The sequence below is a fragment of the Artibeus jamaicensis genome, unplaced genomic scaffold, assembly GCF_021234435.1.
Source record: "Artibeus jamaicensis isolate MK-2021 breed Jamaican fruit bat unplaced genomic scaffold, CSHL_Jam_final scaffold_2375, whole genome shotgun sequence".
In the NCBI taxonomy this organism is placed as follows: domain Eukaryota; kingdom Metazoa; phylum Chordata; class Mammalia; order Chiroptera; family Phyllostomidae; genus Artibeus; species Artibeus jamaicensis.
The window spans coordinates 81835-99957 of NW_026522032.1; the positions used below are offsets into that span (position 1 = coordinate 81835).

The 18123-nt window shown below is 41.6% G+C and overlaps 1 protein-coding gene across 1 annotated transcript in view; it reads right to left on the bottom strand.

Annotated features, from left to right (window-relative positions):
- Positions 1–12691: 12691 nt before the first annotated feature.
- Positions 12692–18123, bottom strand: part of OGT (O-linked N-acetylglucosamine (GlcNAc) transferase) — a 52370-nt gene continuing 46938 nt past the window's right edge. The window contains exons 21-22 of the mRNA XM_037126716.2: positions 17768–17891; positions 12692–14964 (exon numbers count right to left, since the gene is read on the bottom strand). Of these exons, the coding sequence (XP_036982611.1) occupies positions 14790–14964; positions 17768–17891 (299 nt within the window). The 3' untranslated portion in view covers positions 12692–14789. The remainder of the gene's footprint in view (positions 14965–17767; positions 17892–18123) is intronic.

The window sequence follows — 18123 nt, forward strand, 5'->3', positions numbered from 1 at the left end:
CTTAGAACCTTAGGGTTCTAAGTCACCTCTCCTTCCCCTGCTCTGATATCCCAGGTTAGCTAGGAAACTCTAGCCAACAGTAGCTCTTGCGTAGTTACCAAAGTAGCCAGTACTTCAACTAGTACTGGCCTACCCCTTGTACTAAGTGAACAAAGATAAATAAAAGAGCATCCCTGGTGCTCAAGATGCTCCTAGTCTTCCTACGTTTCACATCCACTGAGGTAGTTCTGAGCTGGGAGTAAAGTTCCACGTCTCCCGTGAGGCTAAAAAGACCTCTGAATCCAAAGAAGCAAGGGTTTGCTACAGGAAATAGGCTGTGAGAAAAACAGGAACCTCCAAAAAGTATAAAGGGATTAGTAAAAGGCAAAGACAAGGAGATAGATGGAGAAAGCATGTTTCCCCTAGAAGTCACTGCCTGCTGGACCATGGCCATCACCCACCCAGGGCTCCATCACACAGGAAGGTGCCTGTGCCTCTCCCTCACTCCTCCTTCCTCCTCTTTGTCACTCCCACAGAGACAGAAAGAAGAAAGGTGTAAGGGGGAGGAGCAGAGCAGCCTGCCTTCATTCTCCTCAGTCCCTGGACTTGACTTTCTTCCCTCTGATCCCTCGATATACTGTGACAGAAATGAGAACTGGACTGAGAGAAATGCCCGGGGGTCTGAGGCAGCAGCAGGAACAGTTGCAGCTGTGTTAGGAAATCTACCAAGGGCTGTGGGCATCCACACTTGGCACATAGAAGGAAAGAAATGGTGGCCAAACAGAACGCTGGCTGACTTATCCTGAAATGCCTGTGTGAGACAGATGAGCCAGCAGAGCTCAGCCGCTTCCCTAAGGCTTTGGTATACTTGCCATTGTCAGTGACATTGGAGGTGTTTTGCTGTTTCTCGGCGGGCTGTTCATCATCATCATCCGAGTCCAAGTTAATCACCTCGAAGCTAAAGGATGAGATGGGGAAACACCAAAGAGAAGCATGAATGCAACATTCTTTTCATGACATTTTCTCCCCTTCCTACAATGATTGGGATCATTTTTTAAATCTGTGTTCATTTGTTTTCCTGCGGCAACTCTGTTCAACTACTCAGTCATGTTCCCTACTTTCCATCTTTCTACTCAATCTTTCCATCTGTCTCAATCCTTTCAAAAAGAGGTATCTGTCAAGTACTGAGCACAAAATGGGCTGCCATAGGGTATGCATTCAAACACTTTGGGTGCAGGGGGAAATTATGTAGGGAACTGTCGAGTTAATCACCATTTTTCTTTATCAATGTTGAGATCCAGCTGCCTGAGAGGGGCAGAGGGCAGGTTTCTCCACAGCCAGCACCCTTTGCCCTCACTGACAGACTTCTCTGGCAGGAATCGGCCTCAGCAGTGCCCCTGCACAACCCAGGGTGCTGGTGCCAAACATGCACCCCTCTGGGGCCCTAGTTCTCAGCTGGCCCAAGTGTTTGGGCTAGAGGTTCTGGAAAGCTGAAATTCGTCACCTCTCCATATTTCCCAAATGGCCTATAATAAGCCTGATATACCTTTATGATGAGGAGAGCTAGAGGACTTGCCTCCACCTGTTACACCTACAAATCCATCTGTTTCCACCACATACACCACTTCTAAGCTGCCAAGTTGATGGGCTTTTGCTATGCTGTTGACCTTAAAATTTCTCTTGTCTTGATTTCCAGGATACTGTTCTGTGTCGGTTCTCTTCTCGCCTTTGCAGCCACTCCTTCTCCAACTCACCCCCAGAAGTTCAGCCACAGCCCTTTCATACCCATTCGATCAATTCCTCGGGATTGGGTAAGCATCATCTATCTGCTGGCCCAATCCATTCTAGCCAACCCAACTTTGCTTCTGACTCTTAGCCCCTCAATTCCAACTTCCTACCTGGATGTCCTGTGTGTAGGGCTGATTTTTTGTCAGCATCAACAGGAATAGCCTTCCCAACTGTTGATCGATGATGTCTGTTCTGGCCACTCAGACAGCCATCCTGCCTACTCCCTGTCTGTACTCTATTGGTTGGTAAATGTTTTGAATATCAGCCCTTAAAATTAAAGGCCCTGAATACAGGCCCCTTAATTTTAACATGCCCCAAAAGGAACTCATCACTTTCCTCACCGAATCCACCTTTCTTCTAGTATCCCATAGAGAAGCCGCCTGTCACCGAACCAAGATCTGTGGGCACTCCCAGCAGGCCCCTTAAAACAGATTTTCTTTACTTATTTAGCCTAGTAGAGGCAGGAAGAAAGCAATTTTTCTATTTAAAAATGGGATACTTTTTAATTTGTCAAATAAGGACTTTAGTATGTATAATACTATAAACCAGACTACTTCTAAGGGTCCACGATAAACTATTTAAAATATAAATGACTGATGGAAGTATTCTGCATCTTTGATCGTGGTGTCGGTTACACTACAGTACACAATACACTATGTGAATTTTGTCAAAATTCATCAAACTGTACATGTAAAGAGTGTGAATTTTGCTGTGTGTAAACCAAACCTCAATAAACCTGACTTAAGGATAAATAATAAAACCAATCATCTCCAATAAATGGCTTTATGCAATGCAGTATTTGGCTCTCAACTTTCAGCTGCTTGAAACTACTGGCTTTAAAATCACTTCTCACACACTAGTGTCATGCTTGACCACTTACATGCTGCAGAATAATCAGCAGAGATAAATCAGAGCTAGCTAGAGAAAATTTTCCTGCTTGACAGTGCTATTTGGCTTGGTGGTGGGGAAGGGGAGGACAGGGATGACCAATTCACACTTCTACAGAAATTTAAGGAGTCAATGTGGAAACCATAGTCATCTAGCAGAATCTTTTGGATTTGTCCCAGTAATTATGTTAGCACCTCCTTTAGTCTGGCACCTGGGCAACACCAATTCATCTAGCTCAGGCTATGGTCAGAGGGCTCCTTAAACGGGAAGAGGAGAAGATGATGCTGAAAGATAGGAGAGGGTGGAACAATAGAGGACTTTAACTATTGGGATAAACACTCGGGTTTTCCTGTGATAAGCAATCTAAACAGGGCATTGATATGTCCAAAGCAGCGCCTCTGGAATTCAATCTGGAAGTGGAATGCAGACTAGATCAGAGGAAGAAGAGATCAAAGGGAAGAAAGAGCCACTTAAAAAAAAGAAAACTCTTCTCAACCCTTATTGCTACAATCTAACATACTTCCACTACATGAGTTATTTCAATATGCTTTTCTCTATTGCACTTCAGTTTGTTATTGCTAACATTTGTGTCAACATTCTCAAGTACAGATCTCCTCGAATCTACTTATTTTCTCTACTAGAAAGCTGGAGTTAAAAGGTGTTCCACCTTGTAAATGGTTCTGTTGCCGATGGCTCCACTCTTTCAGGATATCCCGAGCTGCATTTCCTACAATCTGTAATTTACCCTGAGTTCAAAAGCAGGAACAGTACTCAGAGATCCACTGCCTGTTATTACCATCATAATAAAACTCTTCCCCAATTCTTGAAAAAAACATCTTGCACTAACACAAGAGTAAAAATTGATCAGTGCCTTCATGGTGGAGACTAGAAGAGATGGTTCAGAGACATTTTGAAGGAGAATGTGACTGATAGATAATGGGCCAGAATTAAGGAATCTAATATTTTGAACTCATTATGACCCTGAACACAGTGTTCACAGAGGAAAAGTGATGTCTATTCTGAAATCTTACCCAAAACACTGTTCTTTAAGAAAGGTCAAATTTCACTAATTCTCCTACTTACCTCACACTCCCCTTCTTTGTGGTCCTTCTGGCAATGGCTATAATCAGAGAGAAACAGGGCATCAGAAAGCACCTGGAGCATGACAAAATCTGCTTACCCGTATTTTTAACTCTCTAAAACCAAAGTCCACAAATTGGAGCTGGTTAAAATTTATGGTGGACTTGTATATGTCCCATGAGAGATAGAGAAGAAATAAAAGGAGACCTAGAATGAAAAAGGTATAGGAAGAAAATTAGGAAAGGAGCATAAGGAACTTCCAGAGAGAGCCCTACAAGAGACAAACCCAAGACCGTTTCACACTCAGTTTCCCAAATCACATTTCAGTCATCTGTACAGACATGGTTAAATTACACTGTAAAATGCAAATTACTGTTTTGAGTGCAGACTACTTACAGGACTCAGGTTCTTCATCACTGCTTGACTCCACAAGAATGCTATAGCAAAAATACAGTAGATATTGTTTTAAAAGGAAAACTACAAAGATCGTCAGCAAGTAAATGTCAAAAATCTCAAATGAGGAGAACCCCCAATCCTAGTTTCTAAAGTGCAAATTGGTTTTAAAGACTTATGAAATTAGGAACACAATAGGCTTATGAAATTAAGAAAAATTAGAAGTAACTTGGTCTTTATCAGAGAATCAAAGACGGGGGAAAATGTTATTTGAATATCATTAGCTATCAGTGAGAAGCCTGTCTTCTGTCTGATCATTTCTTTCTATTTAAAGACATAAAAGTGACTTCTGCCCTGGCCAGTGTGGCTCAGTTGGTTAGAGCATCATCCGATAACCAAAGGGTTCTTGGTTCAATTCCCGGTCAGGACACATGGCTAGGTTGCAAGTTGACTCCTGGTCCAGGCACATACGGGAGACAACCCATCAATGCTTCTCTCTCTTGCATCGGTGTTTTCCTCTCTCTTCTGTCCTCTCTCTAAATGCAACGAAAAAAAATGTCCTGGGGTGAGGATAAAAAAAATAAAGACATAAAAGTGAACTCTAAGAAAAGAACCACAGGAGAAAGGACTTACGGATGAAGAGAACACAGCTTCTATTTTCACACAGATAAACCACGCCACACCACAATCTCCTATGCATGGGTCCGTGGAATGCTTTCCTTGTGATCCCAAGCAAGAACCTAACTCCACCTACGCCGGGACTACTATCTAGGTAAACACACAAATGCTGCAGTGCACTTCCTGGGGAGCAAACAAAGTGTTTGCCCTGCCCTGAGCTATGATGTTAGGGCCTGTGGCTTCTCTGCCTCACAATTTGCCAGGGCCCTCATACTCATTCTTTCCCATCCAGTGGCAGCCTGAGGTGAGGCCAAAGCACACCAGATAGCAGCTGACTGGATATCCCATCATCAGCCATGTATGATAATGATCCAAAATCCAGCTGGGAGAAGTCATGCTGCAATGCTGAAACCAGCTACATCCTAGGACATAATCATAGGTCATCTTAGCGTTAGTTATCGTGACAGAGCTCACAGGAGACATCACAAGTGCTAAAGAAGGTGGACATAATAGTTATAAGGGCTTACATGTATTGATATGGCTTCAAATAATATTTATAAGGTTTTATATAATAGTCACAAGGTTTTACATATGGAAAGGTAGCCTTAACCACTTCTTGGAGACTTCTATTTTAGCCATGAGGTTGATTACTTGACTGATTGTATGCCTTTTCAGTCTTTCAAGACACATGCTGGCCCACTCCCTTCATTAAATTTCCTATTGATTTATTCATCACTGTACACTGGATTTAGTTAAGTAGTAGGCTTCAAGTTGTTTTATTTTGTTTTTTAAGTCAAGAAAAACAATTTTGCTAGGTGTAAGTTTTCCCGGGTTTTGCGATCTTGGTTACCTTGAAACCTATTAATAAAGAGCAGTGTACATGAATTAAACCCTATAACTTCAACTATTTTCTGTGTTACACACAGACACACACATTTTTTAGAAGTCAGGCAAAAGGAGTAAAGAATTAAAAACATGACACGAAAAGTGATACAACAGAGCCCTGGCCAGTACCACAAAGCAAAAGGATGCTGGTTCGAATCCATCAGGGCACATCCTGAGTTGCAGGTTCGGCCCCAGGTCAGGGCTCGTGCAGGAGGCAACCAATTGATGTCTCTCTCTCACATCAATGTTTTTCTCCCTCTCTTCCCCTATGCACCCCTATGTTTATTGCAGCATTATTTACAATAGCCAAGATATGGAAGCCACCTGAGTACCCATCAACAGACAAGTGGATAAAAAAAGCGGTAGCACATTTACACAATGGAATACGGTTTGTTTGCTGAATTCTTTTGCTAATCTCCCCCACTTTAATGACTATCCCAAAATAACATTTACCAGTTTTCTGACTGATAAAGAACACGAAAGAGTGAGGAAGAGGGAGACTTTGTGCCTATTCTTTCAACAGTCCTACTCCCTAGAGATAAACAAGTGTATTTTATTTATTCTTGTAGAACGTTCTTAAGCATATGCATATACCAACACAAGTCAAATGCACACAACTTTTCTTTTTAATACTTACCCAAGGATATGTTTATTGATTTCAGAGAGAGAAAGGGGGGAGACACAGAGACAGAGATCAAAGTGACAAACGTCAACTGGTTGCCTCCCAAACACGCCCTGATGGGGGATCTAACCCACAAGCTTTTAGTGTACAGGACAAGGCTCCAACCAACTGAGCTACCTGGCCAGAGCCACATAACTTTTGTTTAAAAATAGTATTATGCTATATGGATTGTTCTGCAGCGTGCAGTTTTTCACTTGATGTCTCTTAGTAGTCTCTCCATTATCAGTACATATAGTTCTTGTCACATTTTTTTGGATGAACCACAATTTATTCAGTTATACCCTTAGGACATTTAAGCTTCTTCCACGTTAGTGCTATTACAAACAATGCTGTAGTGAATATCCCTGTATGTACTCGTATGTGTACTAGTAATTAAGCCATATATCCTTCTTCCACAGAACTGAACAAAGGCCAGAACAATCTGTGTATGTCTGCAGGTGATTAAATGAACATGAATTACCGTGAGAAGAGACATGGGAAAGGGGGAAAGGAATTGAGAGAAAATAAGTCAACTGCAAAGATAGCATATATGCTATGACCACATTTATACACTTATGTGAGTATATGTATACAGAAATTAAATAAAATTGTTCAAAAGAAAAAAGTCCTGGTAATAGAATTACCAGGTTAAAAAAATGTGGGCATTTAAAATTTTGATATTGCCAGACTGCCCTCCAGCAAGGTTGCACCAATTTATATCCCCACCATGACTGCATGAAATTACCTGTTTCCCTATAAATTTGCCAATTCTGGGTATGATCAAATTTTTTTAAATCTCTGCTAATCTGACATATAAAAAATCATATCTCACTTAAAACTTTCCATTTCTTCAAATATAATTAAAAGAAGTTGAAATCATTTTAATGCCTACAGCCATTTGTATTTTTCCCCGAGAATTATCTTCTATATCTTTTTACCCATTTTCTTTCTTTTTCTTTTATTGATTCTAGAGAGAGGAGAAGAAAAGGTGAAAGAGGAAAACATTGATGTGAGAGAGAAACATTGATCAGTCACCTCTTGCACGTGCCCCAACCTGGAATGAAAACCCACAACCCCCTAGCCTACAGGATGATGCCCAACCAACTGAGCCACACCAGCCAGGATATATACCTTTTAATCTATTATTTATTTGTCTTTTCCCCTTTTTAGAATTATTGCTATGTAGCCATGACTGGTGTGGCTCAGTTGGTTGGAGCATCATCCAATAACCAAAGGCTGTGGGTTTTATTCCTGGTCAAGGCACATGCCTGGGTTGCAGGTTCAATCCCTGGTCCGGACACATGTGATCAACAGTCCTGGCACATAAGGAAGGTGACTAATTGATGCTTCACTCTCACATCAATGTTTCTCTCTCTCCCTTTTTATCTAAAAAGCAATGAAAAAATGTCCTCAGGTGAGGCTGAAAATAAGTAAGTTAATTAGTTAACAAAATTGATATATAAACATTCTTTGTAGATTAAGAAAAAATGGCTTTTTATCATAGGTAATGCAAATATTTTGTATCTTATAGGTCATTTTTATGCTTTTGTTTAATATCAAACTTAGACCTTCTCCACTCCAAAAGTATTAGAAACAAAATCCACCTCTATATTCTAATATTTTTAATGGTTTCAATTTTTATTTTAAAACATTTTATCCATGTGTAATTTGTTTTGGTATAAGAGTAATGAGGTAAAAGTCCATTTCTTATTTTTTTCCCAAATGGCCAATTATCTTCGAATCACATGCTGATTAATCTATCTTTTCTCCACTGATTTGAAATATTTTTTATCATGAACTAAAAGTTTTAAAGTATTTGGCTCTCTTTCCAGACTCTGTGTTCTGTGGTTTCTATATTCTTCCATATTATATACTTGCTTGTCTATGAAGGAGGAAAACAAGGCAGTGTCCCAGGAGAAGACTTAGAGGAGATAAGACATCTTAAAAAACTGTAGCTCCCTGCTCTGGCTGGTGTAGCTCAGTGGATTGAGCACAGGCCTGTGAAACAAAGGGTTATTGGTTTGATTCCCAGTCAAGGCACATGCCTGGGTTGCAGGACGTTGTGGGCCAGGTCCCCAATAGGGCCCACATGAGAGGAACCACACATCGATGTTTCTCTCCCTCTCTTTCTCCTTCCCTTCCCCTCTGTCTAAATATAAATAAATAAAATCTTAAAAAACAAAAACAAAAACCCAGTTCACAAAATTGTACCGTCTTACCACGGAGAAGAAAAATGCTCCATCTCTATACCATAGAGGTCTGCACTGTGAATGGGATGGAAGTAACATAAGGGGAGGTTTGGAGTTCCTCCGCATGAAAAAAATTTCCAAAATACCCTGTACACATATTCAACGATGCTGTTGTGTTACTTAATAATTGTCTATTCCTGGCCACTAACAGAGATGTGACATAGAGCAGTGGTCCCCAACCTTTTTGGCACCAGGGACCGGTTTGGTGGAGAACAATTTTTCCATCAATGGCGCAGGGCGGGGTCGTGGGGGCAAAAGGAGGCGGAGAAGGCAGAGCTCAGGCGATAATGCGAGCCAAGCTTCGCTCACAGCCTGCTGCTCACCTGCCTCTGTGCACCAGGTTCCTAACAGGCTGCGACCAGTACCAGTCCGTGGTCTGGAGGTTGGAGACCCCTGATAAAGAAGATTAACGTATTGCCTAGGAGGTTGGATTCTTCTTATTCTAAAACGCCTTTTTATAATTCTCATTTTATAACTAACCAAGTTATACACTCTATAGGCTCTGAATAAAACAAACATACTTTTTGAGAAAGCAGTTTAAACTAAACTAAAAGAGAATTTTTCAGATCTCACCAATCATCGTCGCAAGTCTTTAACGGGTCAGTGTCTTTTCCGGACATGTTCTCGCCTGTAGTCAAGACAAAGATACATTGTACATTTATGTTTGAGCAGCTTTACCCTAATTTAAAAGCAAACCTTTGCTTTGTGAAATGAGAATTATTTAAATTTCTTTATTGCAGAATGCTTAGATAGAGAAAACTATTGACAAGGAGTACCATACCCCTTTCCCACCCTGCCCCCCCCCGATCAATGAGAAAGCCCAAAGCTCCTGATATTGTCACCTCAACCTCCGTGTTACGCAGACGTGCAAGGAAGATGGTCATTCCCCCATGTGGTAAGGTTTTAGTATGCATTAACCCCCTACTCAGTCTCTGGTCCAGTGCTCTCTTTCCCCGCCCCCCCCATGCCTTTACTCAAAGTCTACTTATCAAACTTTGAACCTTCTAACCTCCCCCTCCCGTCCATCCCCCCCGCCCCTCCATCTCCCTAACACCTGCTCCTGGCACTCTTACACAGACCAAGCCACCACACCCCACACACACTTGCAGCCAATCACCGCCCTCCGACTCGGGCTTTGCGCCTGCAGCCAACCAGGGGCTTACGCCGGGAAGCCTAGACCCCGCCTCAACTTGTAGCCAACCAGGCCTCAAAACTTCCACTCACTCCGCCCATCTCCACCAGCCCCCCCCCCTTGCGCCTCTCCCCATGAGGAGAGCTTCCCCACACTACCCCCTCCCCGTCCCGCCGCCCCCCCCCCCCGCCCTCCTCTCCTCATGAGGAGAGCTTCCACTGAGGCCTCGACCCCTCCCCCACTCCCAGCCAACCAGGCCTCGACTCTTCCAGTCACCGGCCATGACTACCAGCCCTCTGCTTCCACCTCTCCTCATCATGAGAGCTTACACAGAGAAGCCTAGACCTCTCCAGGCTCCTACTTCCAGCCAATTAGGAATTGACGACTCCTCCGCTAACGGCCGCCGCCCCCCATCCGCCCATGCCCCTCTTCCTGCCTCTCCTCATGAGGAGAGCTTCCACCGAAGCCTAGACCCCTCCCCCTACTCCCAGCCAATCAGGCCTCAAATCTTCCAATCACCCCCACCACGCCCACAAGCCCCTCTTCCGGGTCTCCTCATCAGGAGGGCTGATGCTGGCAGGCCTAGACCCCTCCCCCACTCCCACCTCCAGCCAATCAGGAAGCGACTCCTCCACTCCCCCCCCCCAACAATCCACCCCTCTTGCCTCTCCTCTTGCGGAGAGCTTCCTCGGAGGGCTAGACCCCCCCCCCACTCTGGTTTCCCATCCTCAGCCAGTCTTGCGTCACCCAGGCCTTGACTCTTCCACCTGCCCCCCCCTTACACCGCTTCTTGCCCCCAGTCAAATTAGGCATCGACGCCCACCTGCCTCCACCTCCACCCCCCATTTTCATTTTAGCCAGCCAGCCAGCCTTCCACAGAACAGGCATGACCACCTGCACCGTCCACCTCCCCCCCCACCCCCGCCCCCAACTCATGCCACTCCCCGAGCCGTTTTTCCACCATTCAGCCCTAAAGCATCCCCACAGCCCCACCCCCTCACACTCCCACTTTCACCTGCACCCCTCCACACATTCCCTATCCTCAACTTAGCAGAATTAATATTGCTAACAACCAAAAAAACCCCTTCTTCTGAAAGCCCTTTTAAAAAAGTTCAAACAGGCAAACTGTTTTACCAGAATCTCCATCTTCTGGTTCGCAATCAGTGCCCAGGGTGTGCAGCGGTCCCGAATTAAGTCTACTCATCTACGGTGAGCTTTCAAGATTGTTCCCACTTCACTATCCACTTCTGCTCCTTCAGTCACCTACCTGTTTCTGCCGCTTCTGGAGTTGCCAATTGCCGCTCAGCTTCCAGGTCCGCTGGAGACTGAGATCCGGAACAACAGAAAAGGACTTGATTTCCTCGAACATCAGCTTTTATAGTGCCCGGCTGCGCGGGGAGGTACGATCTTGCGTGTTCCGCCCCCCCCCCCCTGTACCCACCTATCACAGTCCACTATCATGATCCGGTCGTAAGGCAGATTTAAACTTCGCGCTATGATCTGAAATGTGCAACAGTCGCAATGCTCCTCCCCCTTCTCGGGAGGTGTTGCTTATCCGTCCCGAAAGCACCATTTTCCTGCTGAGCTCAGGGGCCCCAGTTCGTTTCTGCAGTTTAGCAATTCCTAAATTAACTTTTTGGGTGACAGGAGAAAACTGAGCTGAATCTTTGCAAAGTTTCTCCATCCTTGTGAGTAGTCGGACAGGTGAGCCCAGTTCGCTCCTTGCTTGAACTGCTGGAACCTCTAAGGCTGTCAGCTTGCCCTCCCAAGTATTGCGCGCTGAGGGGAGGGCACCTAGACCCCTAGGTAAGAGCAGAGCAGCAACCCAACACCGCTTGGCAACACTGACGTTTGCTTCTAAAAGCCTTCGAACCCAGGAGATAAAGAGGGGTTGGTTACTTGAAGCCTTTTGGTTCTCGCTCCAAACGCACTGAGAAAAACACACCCGGGAAGGACATGCTTCCTAGATTGTACCCGTTTCTCTGGCAGGCACCTGTACATTTCATAATTTAACCATTTGGCCAATAGAATACGAACATGTCCTTGCATTTAAAGATGTTAGTAACATTGAGTTTATTTCATGCTAGGCACTGCTCCCACTGTCTGGTGCGGATTTAATCCTAACGACACTGGAAAAAGTAGACGATGTGGGCAGTCTAGCTTCTCAGCACTCACATGCATGGCTGGAAAGTGGCAAAGCCAGGATTCCAACCCAGAAACACTAGTTCCAAAACCTAAACGCTTCAGCGCTGAACTGTTTACATATATAAAAGTACTTTGAGTTGATAGGAAATTGGATAAAAGATACTTGTCGTTATCATCTTATCTCTTGAACAAACGGCCACTTTACCTCTCTATAAGCCTCTTCTATAAAAGTGGGGGTTACAGAACAGTGTGCTTCAGGGGTTTGGGCAATGAACCTGAGTGTTAGCTGTTATTAATATTAAGAGCCATGTTCTTCAAGTAACAAGTGGGTTAGGACTGAAATCAAATCTTAAATCACAGAAGTTTATTCAAAGTGCACAAGCAATTCCTTTAATAGTTATTGCAGATTCCTAACAAATAGAAGAGCGTGGGAACAAGATCTATTACGAGTAAGTTACTGGACAACTTTCTTCCTCCACTATCTTTTAGGAAACACACTAAATCCGCTTGAGGGCTTTGAGGGCCAGGATCCACATTAGTCCAGAGGTAAATTACCTGAAATTTTCTTGAAAAAGATTCTCATTCATCTCTCTGAGAAAACAGGCAGCTAAGCAGCCTGTTGTAGTCCTGGATGCACTGCTATTTGTTTCAGTTCCTTCCCTCATACCAGGGGGCCGAGTTCAACCACTGTACTGAGCAGGAAGGACAGGTCCACATAAAATAAGACTGCAAGGGTAGTGAAGCCAGAGCAGTCTTAAGCAAAACAAGAACAAGCATGAATGAGTGTGCCGGGGGATGCAGGCTTTGTCATCTTAAAGGGTCACCAAATTATCCTGTCCAACACTCCATCTAACAGAACACACATCAGCCATGTTAAGGGCAAATCATTCATTTATTATTTAAAGATCACAAGACAACACCTGATTTCTGTAGCACAATTTAAATGTTTTACTTTTTTCATAAAGCATAGCATAATAGAAAAAACAATTCGTTTCCAGTAATATCTATATCTCTATTCATAATTAGTCTTCCATAGACATGTTACCTGGAAACCAAAGCCTGTTACAATAAGCAAAGCTTTAACCAGAGCGGCTACTTTTCGTGCCAGGAAAAAAGTCATCCCTATAGGAGGAATGATGTGCTATGTGAAAGGGCTGGAAGGTCGCAGCCTTGAGGGCACTAGAAGTATATCATCCTATTCCACATCAAGTAGTTTGGTGAATTGCAAATATCACTTTATCTGCAATCATGCTGGCAACCTGTAACTAGTATTTCAATCAGGTAAAAAATAAATTAAGAAACTCCCTAAAGTGATGTTCCTTGATTCACGCCATTAAAAGATACACAGTTCATTAACACATACTTCTGGCTAAGAAATATACTTGAGACTCCTTGCTCAGATTTTGGTTAACAGTAAGACTTTCAGAAATTCAAGTTCTTATTAATAATTTGTCAGCTAGGATACATTCAGGCATCAGCTGCAACTACGGAATAGGTACACTGCCTCAGTGCTTTGGAAAGACACTATAATCTAGAACACTACTAGCAGACAAAAAATTATCTGTTACTGGATAGCGTAAGTGCAGTACAGCAAGACAAAACATATATTCATATGTTGGTTTCTTTAAGCCTCGAGTCCTCAATCCTCTGTTGATATTCAATAATTTCATTCCTATGGTTTAAAAATCAAGCTCCAGGTGGCCTAGTCTAATTTGTATTCCAAACCAATCAGCAATACAGTTCGCTACTGCTGAGGCTGAGTATACACAGACTTCAAGACCAAGTTCACAAGACAGTTATTACATAATTCCCTAGAAGATCTGAAAAAACAATGATTTATACACATAGCTGGTCCTTCAGTGCTTGTTTTACCTATAATGTGTTTTTGATGAAAGTTATTTAACATAGTCACAAATAACTCTAACTTACTGATTAAATATTTGAATACTTATACTTACCTGGGATTTCATTTCTGCTGACAAAACTAGGAAGAACAGGACTCACTTTAAAAAAAAAAAGGCAAACCTTAGAAAGAAAGGCAAAAATCTTATCACACACTATCACTCTGGCAATAGCATAGAGGGGCAGTTGAAGGAGGCAAAACACTGGTGCAATAGGTGAAAACTAGGCCAAAAAAAATCAGTATTATTATCATCAATGACAGTACCACAACTGTGCCCTTCATAATTAGTAATCATTCCTATGAATTTTCATTTGGCACCAGATAATATGTTTCAGAGAAACACTCTGGGATATTCTGCATCAGACTTGGTTTTGTTAGCCGAGTTACAGGAGAAATTTTAAAGTACGGGGAGGGGAAGGAAATGGACCAGAAAAAAAAAATTGAGTCACCATCTAAACCAACAAAGCACTGATAGCTCCAAACATCAGGTCAGACACTCAAAACGACTGATATAGGCTCAAGTGGTTTATAAAACCTATAAAAAGACTACACCAGCAAAGTTCCCATTAATTGACTGAGTTCTGAAACTAAAACAAGGAGCAACATTTTAGCCTAAAATCTTATCTCAAGAGAATCATATGTACTTCACATGAATAAAAACACCTGAAACCAAACATTTTAAAAACTCCAATACCCAAAATATAAAGAAAGAATTAATTCAGAAGATTCAATCAAGCCACGGAATCACAAGAAAGGCTGGACAGTCTAGGTCTCCCCTCCACACTAACCATCCCTCGGAAGACCAAGGGAGAGCAGACCTTCCAGTCCTATGCACCACCTGGTTGCTGCAAAATTCTATGGAGATTCCTTGCAGAACAGCAGTTTCCAGCTCGTGGGTCTCTCCCTATCAAGCGCGAAGCAACTCTGGCTGTGCTATTCTATGCTCATCATTTGTCATTCATCTGTAACGTGATGCTATACAGATAAGTAAAAAGTCCATTTTCTAGTTCCCTTTCCCCCGAAGGTTGAGGCTCAGGTAGAGGGCTAATTCTCCTGTGCAGTCTTTAGTTAGGCCGACTCAGTGACTTCAACAGGCTTAATCATGTGATCAGGTTTGTTGCCAGCTGCATAATGCTCCCACATCTGTAGATAGAGCCGCTCTAGTTCCATTGTGTATTGTTTGGTGTTGAACAGAGGGCTAGATATTCTCTGTTTCCAGACTTTGCCACGAATTTTCTTCAGGCTGAGTAATTTAAAAAGAGAGAGAGGGGGCCAAGTTTACTAACAGAGCAGAATCTTTATCCTTGGTGAAAAATGCATGACAAAACTTTACATGCCCTCAATGCTGAAAAAGGGTCACACCTAACATAATGCTAACACTTAAAATTAAGTTCACATCCCCTGAAAAATTTAGTTCTTTCTTAAACAAGTGTATCCAGGAAAGACCATACTTTTTCCATTTCATCTCCTTTCGACCTTTAAAATATGACACGTCTATTCCTATGTGCCACTGCTTAGCATGTAAACTGCTTATCATTGTGGTAATTTAGTAATGTGTATATTAAGAACCATAAATGTTCAGAACCCTCTGACAATCAAAAACACTTTCAAATCTATTCAGAAGACACAATCAGAGATGCAGATACACCTGGCCATGCAAAGATGTTCACTGAAGCACCATTTACAATAGCTAAGGCACATGCACAAGACAGAGTATTCAGTTTACTAATACAAAATATTAAATGTAAACTGCAATTGAAAAAAAAACTTTTAAGAACCAACAGAAACAAAAATAAAAAGTGGCTTTAATGTTTGTTGTGACAGACCTAGTGAAATAGCTGTGCATATCTATTACTGCTGGCCTTAACCCAACCATGACTTTATTCACGCTACCTTCCAAATAAAAATACTTTTGGGCTCTATTTGTGTAAGTTCTATATGCGAATATTAGAATGGCTAGCCCTGGTTCGTGTGGCTCAGTGGATTGAGCACCAGCCTGTAAACCAAAGGGTTGCCAGTTTGATTCCCAGTCAGGGCACATGCCTGGGTTGTGGGCCAAGTTCCCAGTGGGGATGCACAAGAGGCAACCATACATTGATGTTTCTCTCCCTCTCTTTCTCCCTCCCTTCCCCTCTCTCTAAAAATAAAATATTTTAAAAAAAAGAATGGGTAAACTGTGATACATCCATAGAATGAATGACCACTCAGCAATGAAAAGGAATGAATACTAAGAGAAGCAAGTGACATGGACAAATCTCACAATATTAGGCTGAGTGAAAGAGGCCTTTAAGAGTGCATGCCATGTAGGTTCCATTTGTTAACATAAAATTAGTTTATGGTGGGGAAAATTTCAGAACAGTAGTTACCTAAGGGTTGCTGAGGGGACTTGAATGAGAAAAGACATGAGGGAACTTTCTGGAATGATAGACGGGTTCTATATCTTGTTAAAGGTTTGGGTTATAAAGGTATTTCTCAAAACTGGTGTAAGATTTGTACATTCCACTATACACAAAGTCTGCCTCAAAAGAAAAAAAAAGATATTAAACTATAGTTAATGATGTCCACATTCTGAAGTATTTAGGGAGAAAAGTACTGCTATCTTCAATTTATTTCAAAACTTATCAAATAAAATGACTGATAGATTGATAAAGTAATAAACAGATGCACAGATGGGTAATAATAAAACAAGCACAGTAAATGTTAGTGGTGGAATCTAAGACAGTAGATATATATATATATATATATATATATATATATATATATATATATATATATGTATTTACTATAAAATTAATAGTTTTCCTTACAAAATATTGACAAAAAGTATTGCATGAAATCAACTCTGTTCCAAAAAGTTTTTTTAAAAGACACTAAATTATTTTCTATACCTATCTCTGGGATGATGGACATGAATCTTAATTTTTTTAAGCCCAGGTCTCAAAATTTTCACTTGTTTTCCTTAGATGTAGATGATGTTCAATGGAGAAAATGATGAAAATACTTGACATCTGCTGAATGCTTACTATGTGTCAAAAACTGTTATATTTTACATGGAACACCTTTTTTAATCTTTACAACATCTCTGCAAGGTAGGTACTATCATTCATCCCCGTTTGCAGATGGGAAAACCAAGGCATGTAGACCCTACTGGTAATGTGCCCAAAGTCACAAGCTTGTAAGTGAGATGGCCTGGATTCTAACCCAGGCAATCTGACTCAAAGAAAATGCTCCTTTAAACTTCTATATAATACACGCTACTTCTTAGAAAAAACATACACATTAAAAATAACCCATAGTACCCAAAGAAAAACCTCAGTGAAGAGATAAACACTTTTTCATTGTATGGATAAAGCATCACCCCTCTTTATTTCCTACCCCTTTGGGGGCATCTAAGTTACACTTTTTCTTTCCTACGCTATAGTGAGTATGTGGCATTATTAGGGTCAAAGCTCTGGCTTTTTTAAAGGAATCTTGTAACTTTGAGGAAGGGTTGTACCAATTTACTCACCAATGAAAAGGCCAGTGCCTCAATGCTCCCTCATCATGGGTATCATATTAAAAATCATTTGCTTTATAGGCAAATAATGAGTATGCCTCAATGTTATTTTAATTTACATTTCTACTACAGAGGATGAAACTTTGTCTTGTTAAGCATTTGTATTTCTACTTCAGTGGGTTGTCTGGTGATTTCCTGGTTTATTTTCCTATTAAGGGATTTAAAATGTAAATGTGCTTCAGTCTTTATATAGCCAGGCTATTAATATTTGACATAAAAAAAATAAAGATTTTTTTCTTCTCATTTGCCTTTTAATTTTTTTGAGTTACTTTCATTCAGGCATTTAAATCTTTACAGAGTAAAACCTATCAATCACTTAGTTTATGAAAGCTTAGAAAGTTCTTCTCCCATCCAGAGATCACACAACTAATTCACCTATTTTATATTACCCTTACTTTATTATTTCCTTTTATAGCACCTGTGTTCTCTTTAAACCTTCCTGATTCCCTTCACTTGATCATATGGTTTGTTAATGGAAAAGTTTACTTACTATTCTAGGTCAGTTCCCAGTTTCACAGCTATATCTTCATATTCTTGTCTATTTTTAGCAATGAGCTCCAGACAACCTAAACAAGTGAGCTGGGAAGCTGCTACTCGAGAAGCCAGAGTTTCTCCTGTAATAAGAAAGATAAAAATTGCTCATCTGAGAATGCAAATAGCACATGGTTATTAATATTATTTATGGTGTAAGTATCCACAAACGTAAATGAGGGGGATGGAGCCACATGCTCAGAACTATCATTTTTTAAAATCATCCTCCCCCAGGACACACAATTGCACCTGGAATTATCTCCCCTAAAGGAGACTCCAAAATTAACAAGGAAGCCCTGGCTGGTGTGGCTCAGC